The sequence below is a fragment of the Morone saxatilis genome, unplaced genomic scaffold (genome assembly GCF_004916995.1).
Source record: "Morone saxatilis isolate NCDOM2014 unplaced genomic scaffold, NCSU_SB_2.0 Contig4, whole genome shotgun sequence".
Classification (NCBI taxonomy): Eukaryota; Metazoa; Chordata; class Actinopteri; family Moronidae; genus Morone; species Morone saxatilis.
This window is the reverse complement of record NW_023339984.1, coordinates 14243850-14250373: the sequence shown is the minus strand read 5'-3', so window position 1 is coordinate 14250373 and position 6524 is coordinate 14243850. Positions and strand designations below refer to the sequence as shown.

The window sequence follows — 6524 nt, the reverse complement described above, 5'->3', positions numbered from 1 at the left end:
GTTCACTGCTTTTCCTTCCTTGTAGCACTTTTGATAGGTACTGACCTTTGCAGACCGGGAACACCCCACATGACCTGCAGTTTTGGAGATGCTCTGACCCAGTCATCTAGCCATGTCAAAGTCACTCAAATCCTCAGGCTGCACATTTTTCCTGCTTCTAACACATGAAGTTCATGAAGGTTGATAGAAAGGGAGAAAAGCTGGTAGGGTAGGTGGATGGAGGGAGGAGTTTGGCGAGATGGTCAGGAGGAACAGAGTGGGTGTTGAGACGCTGAGTGGGGGAACCGTCTCTTATCTCTTCGTGAGCCCCCAAAGAAACTTAAGCAAGACAGGTGCGCATGAGCGTTTTTGATGTTGTTTAGGTCATTGCGAATGTATGTGAGATAAGCAGGAGAAAACCATTGGCTGAGGATTTTGATGATGTTATCTGAGATCCCCTGCTTGGAAGGGGAGGAGGCGGCTCCGATGTGGAAAGAGTGCCCCGAGTACGGTTCTGGGGATATTCCTGATTGAGACAGGATTTGGCGGAAGTGACGGTGGAACCAGTGACGTGTGGCTACTTTTCCTGTTTCTGTGATGAACAGGGGGTCCTGGGGGGAAGCTCTGCTGGCTAGCCTAGAGTTGATGTATTCTTGTATTGGTTCGAAGGGACTTATGTACGAGTCTAGACGGAAGAGGTAGATGGGTTGAGGTAGACCGGACTGGTTGGTCTTGCTGCATTTAAGGTGGTAAATAAGGGTGTCGGTGGACTGAATGGAAATGTCGGAAATGGATGCGTGGCAAGATGGATTGTATTTGGAGGTAGAAGCTGTGAATTCAGAGCAGCGCAGAAAGCCGAAGAAAGCTAGGAGGAACATCGATTCTAGGACCTTGTCGACATGTTGATGAATAGCGTGAGCTGAGGGTTCTGATGCAGCGGATGAGGAGATCTGAGGTTAGGGGCGAACGTTTTGGAGAAGTATGAACTTCTGTCTTGCGGAGACCTTTGATTAACATGGTGATGTGAGAATGGGAAGTGGCTTGGCATGGTGCCCCAGAGGATAGTTTGATGAAAAAGTTACCGCTTATGTAGGCTTGGATGGTGGTAGATTTAATCTTCAGGATGGAATGGGCGAATGAGATGAAGCTAGACAGTGTCAAGACGTCGAGCGAAGGGAACAGAAGATTATGGGAGGCATGGAAGGTTTTAAAGCAATTCCATCCGGTCATGTATGATGAAAGTGTACGGGGAGCGACGCTGTTCAGAATGGCATCTTGAGAAATGGAAACCAGGTTTTGCCGTTCCAAGATGAGAGGAACTGGTGCCATAGTTTGAGCTCCATTTTGCATGCGTTGTCGACGGAGAGATGGGACAGAGGAGGCTATGGAAAGCAGGTGTGACAAAAAGGATCGACCTTGGGGGATGATGCGGATTGCGTAGTTGAGGTGGCCAAGCAGCGAGAGAAGTTGACGTTTGGTGCATTTGTGAGCCAGGAGGAAATTTGAAATGATTAAAGAAATCCGGTGTACTTTTCGGTGGGCAGGGATGCTTGTAGTGAAATGGAGTTGAGAGTAATGCCAAGGAATTCCAGGGATGTGCTGGGGCCCTCAGTTTTCTCCGGGGAGAGAGGGACTCATTGAAAGCGGAGATCATGGTATTGAGACTGTGTGGCGGGGGAATAGAGGATGGCGTGACTGTAAGGAAGTCGTCTAGGAGGTGAACGATGTAGGGCAGTCTGTATTTGTTCAACAAGATCCAGCAGAGTGCTTCGAATAAAGTATCAAATATTTTTGGGCTGCTTTTGCACCCAAAGGTAAGGTGCACAGCGAAGTAGTATGCGCCCTTCCACTGAATGCCGAAGAGATGCCAGAAGTCTGGGTGGATGGGAAGGACTTTGAATGCGCTGGTGATGTCTGCTTTAGCCAACCATGCTCCTTGGCCGGCTGTACTGATGAGGGAGATGGCGTGATCTATTGTTGCATAGCGCATGGAAAGGTCTGGGCTGGGGATTAAGCTGTTGATGCTTGGGACTGGGGAGCTGTGGGGGGATGAGAGGTCTATGATGAGTCTCTTTTTTCCTGAATATTTCCTGGTGGCGATGCCGATTGGACTGATTCTAAATGGACTGAACGGTGGATTGGAGAATGGACCGATCATGAATCTATCTTTGATTTCTTGGTCCAAGAGTTTGTCGACTATGTCGGGCTGGGAGGTGGCAGACTGCAGGTTGTGGCATGTGTGAGAGGAATCTGGTATGACTTGTAAACCTGGGTGAAATCCGTTTTTGAATCCTTGGATGAGGTGATGACCGAAAAGAAGATGACAGGAGGAAAGTAAGGGTTTTGGCTGGGTGGTGATGCCGAGGACCGTTGTAGTGGGGTGGCTCTGTGCGGCTGAGGCAGTTAAGTTGGAAGGGGGTAATGGTAGGCCGGAGGACGTGGGACAGGGGGAAGGTTTTAGGAAGAGAAGAATAAGAGATGCTAGGATTAGGGAGACAGAGAAAGTATGGTTCTTGGGCTGGACAGATGTGTGCCGTGGACCGCCTTGTTGGTGGGCACGCTCTGTGTGCTGAGGCAATAGAGCCTGGAATTGTAGCCGAAACAGGAGGACAGGGGAAGTTAGGAATTAGATAAGGACAAGGATACTGGGGATTGAAGGGATGCATGTGCTCGGGTTGTTTGAGAAGTGTGTGGGGTAAGGAAGAAGATTATTAGAGCAAGAATGCAGGCTCTGGGTTCAGTACAACCTGGCCCTCTGGGAGGGCTGATGAAGGAGGCTGGGCTCGGCGCGAGGCTGTGAACCCGGAAGTGGTCGTGGAGTTCTGCGATGTGGGGTGCTGCTCTGCTGGGAGTCCGTGAAGAGTTGGAAAAGTTTCGCTTTATTGTCGGTGCGGTGGAAGGTTATGTTCCGCTGGGTGAGGGTGCGCTTCAGGCGAACGACCGTCCACTCCGAGATGTTTGGAGCCGAGGGACGATCGGCGAGGTGGAGGCCGGGGTCGTGCTGAGGATGAAGTGGGTCGGCTCGGACGCGGACCACGGAGATCTTCCCCTGGTGCGGTGGGGGGGAGAAGGCCCGATGGTGTTGGAGCCGTCGGTGGACGGAGGCTGGGAGCGCCTGACAGCGTGGATGGTTGAGCGGGTCCGGGCTGGCTGACGAGGAGGGATGATAAGTGAAGGAGAGGACTCGGGGATGTCGTCAAACAATTCGCTGTCTGACGGGTTGAGTATGATTTCGTTGTCCATGATTTTAGGTTTTGCTTTCGTTTCGTCTTTCGGTTCCGACGTTGTAGAAAATTAGTCAAGGAGGGAGTGAACGGAAAAGGTGTGCTTAAATATGTATTGAACGGAAATGAGATGAGTTCGGGGCGTGGTCTTTGTTCCCGAACCTAGTTATAAAACTTCATTTTGTTCCTATGTTTTGATCAATCCATGGAAACGAGATAAAAGTTCTTGCAACATTTTTGATTGATTAGTGGGCACAAGATATAAGTTGTTCCCATGTTTACTTTTCATTCTTCCCCAGGTATGACCTGCAGTGCTTCTTTTGTTCACAGGCCTTGCTCAGCTTGTGTTTAGGCAATGTGGATCTGAACCAAGAAAGAAAAAACTCACAGTAACAGATACTGGACCTTATCATACATTTTCCTGCATGTCTAGTTTTGTATGTTGTGTTTCAGGTTGGAGATAAAACCGACTGGGATCTTGGCGTGGCCAAGGAGTCCATCAACAGAAAGGGTCTCATCACAGTGCGTCCTGACAACGGTTACTGGGCGATCTGCCGGCGGAAAGGTGGCAGTCTCAGTGCCTGCGCCGGCCCATCTGTCACTCTCCATCTCCAGGAAAACCCTCAGAAAGTGGGAGTCTTCCTGAACTACGAAGAAGGGTTGGTGTCCTTCTATGACACAGATGCAAAGACTCACATTTATACTTACAGCAGATGTACCTTCACAGAGCCTCTATATCCATACTTAAACCCCTGTCTTCATGATAACGGGAAGAACACCGCCCCGCTGATTATCTGTCCTGTTGAGGCTAGGTTTGCTGAAGGGACTGTAGATTTTTGAATGAGAGATTCAGGCCACACTTGTTCACATAGCAAAGTCCATGCACATTTCCTTATCTGTTAGGATTTTATTTTTCTGAAGAGAACATTTAAATTGGGTGCACACCACATACTGGTAAATAAGGTCTAAACAGTGTCTTTATACATCTAGTGGCAGATGACCCCATCACAGCTGTGTCCACACATCAGTTGATGAAGATCCTTCTTTTAAAAGATACACTGATGTCTGTTGTAGTCATGTTTTAAAATCCCCCAAATCAGTGATCAAGAGATGTCAACTTTAAAAAGCACACGTATTTGAATAAATAATACAATTGTTAACACTGAAATACACATTGTTGGCTAATTTTCACCATTGATAAGTTGTGGACATCAACTCATAAGCCTGGGCAAGTTTATGGGTTTGTAGTGTCACTCCAGAAATGTCTTTTGTGTTGTAGTTCCAAACTGAAGCCTGTAGGCAGCAGGTAATCGTCGCAAGCAGAACTGTGTGCAGTTCTCCATCTCCCTTATGCCTTAAAGGATTGGCATGGTTGCACCCTGATTTGGCCAAGAGGGGGGTGCACCAAGCTGCTTTCAATCATTATTTAGGAGTCAGTCCTTACACCCTGCAACAGGTGATCTGAATAACCCTGTAATCAGGAATGAGGGAGTGCTACAAACTGAAGGATTAAGTTTGCCTTCATGGGTTAATGAATTCTCCTAGAAACTATTTAAAATCCTCCTGGGTTCTTCAGAAACCTCTGAGCTCAAGTTGACTTTTTAGAGATATTTGGTTCTCACAAGGCAGCAATGCCGCAAACACATGATGATCTTATAGAATATGATGCATTGCTGTAGTTTACACTATATAAATAGTTTACACTATATAAATGTGTTCAAATTATCTCAACTTTAAACAACTACAGCAGTAAAATGCAATCAAATGTAATATTAATTAAGGTTTTGAATGCAGGGCTTTTACTTGTAATGAAATATTTTTTACAGTGTGGTATTGGTACTTCTATATTTGTACTTTTAGGTACAGGAAATTAAGGATATTGAATACTTGTTTTGAATGAAAATTCCAGATGTTACTGCAGTGTTTTTTATGCTTGGTGAAGATGTCTTCTTCATTTGCTTGTTCTTTATTCATTTGCATGTGTTTTCTTGAGTTGCTGTGAAGAAATTTGGAAGCCCTGTAATGAAATATGCGAAAATCTAATGAAAGCTTTTAACAAGGTTTTAAAAACCACTCTATGCTCTGGTCCTGAAAGTAAGTGTGGAATAGTTAATACTGTTATTGTGGTGTTTATATATTTAATAATCCCCACTTTATCGATCCTTTTATGCTCTATAAATGTTTGTAATGAGGTTTATAATTGTGCACCCTATTCTCCTTGACATTGAATGCTTTTCCTTTTTGACCCAATGCATCTGCAGTGTGGGAGCAGATAATTTGGCTTCTTTTGTCAGTGGGTATTATTATATTAGTTGATTGTGAGACCTCATTTACAGCTGATGAATGCTGCTAATTAGCAATGAGCTTAATATAAAACAGCTGTAAAGGATTGTGTGTTATTGTTTTTAAGTTATTTCAGATATCAATGCCAATACCCATGAGGTGTTTATATTAATTTTTCAACTCTGTTTTTAAAGATGTTTTCTTACATATTTGTACAAAAAGTGTCAGAGCGTGGGTCTCTTTTTGGTATTTATTCCTGTTATGTACTGCTTTTCTAAAACCAGGAACACACTTGTGTGTTGTTTTGTGTTTTTTACCTTTTTACATTCCTTAATGTATTTAATTGATTTATTTTTGCTTAAAATTATGTTTTTTTTTCTGGGTGTGTACAAAAGACTCTATATACTTTTGCATTAAATACATTTTGTAAAACAAAAATAACTTTTTCTTCTTAAACTTTAAATTAGTCTTATTGCTCTTGTTTGTAAAATTGTCATAAAACTGAAGCATCTATTGAATAACTCGAATGTCATAGATTTTATTTATGAAGTTTATATTTATACCTCTGACAACTAGGAGTCAGTAAAGTCACAAGTTTCCAAACATAAACATAGAAGCTTTAAGTATAAAATAAAGGAGAAACTACAGATACGCCCTATCTGGAGTCAGCTAATGAAAACATACATGTGAATATTACATTTAATTTCTGCCAATAGAGCCTACTAAATGTTACACACCGACTTCAAATTAAAATCATTGGTAGCACCTGTGTACCCTACTGCTACATGTCAAAATGGCTGCTGTGAAAAAGGTCTATGTTTGGCCTAATATGGTTTAGGCATTCATGTTTTGAGAGGATGAATCCCACTGATTTTGGTGATCCCCAGACTTTTCAGTACTTTCAAGACTATGACATTCTCATCAACCTCAGCTAAACTTTATGTTGCAAATTAGCAAACATTAAACAGGAACATAAAAATGGATAAAAACACACATTTGAGTTACTTTCAGAAGACACACAGACTAGTGGGAGCTTTA

At 43.8% G+C, this 6524-nt stretch overlaps 1 protein-coding gene across 1 annotated transcript in view; it reads left to right on the top strand.

Moving 5' to 3' along the window:
- Positions 1-4923, top strand: part of LOC118337846 (E3 ubiquitin-protein ligase TRIM21-like) — a 9817-nt gene extending 4894 nt beyond the window's left edge. Inside the window, exon 9 of the mRNA XM_035674964.1 lies at positions 3657-4923. Coding sequence (XP_035530857.1) covers positions 3657-4043 — 387 coding nt within the window. The 3' untranslated portion in view covers positions 4044-4923. The remainder of the gene's footprint in view (positions 1-3656) is intronic.
- The last annotated feature ends 1601 nt before the right edge of the window (positions 4924-6524 follow it).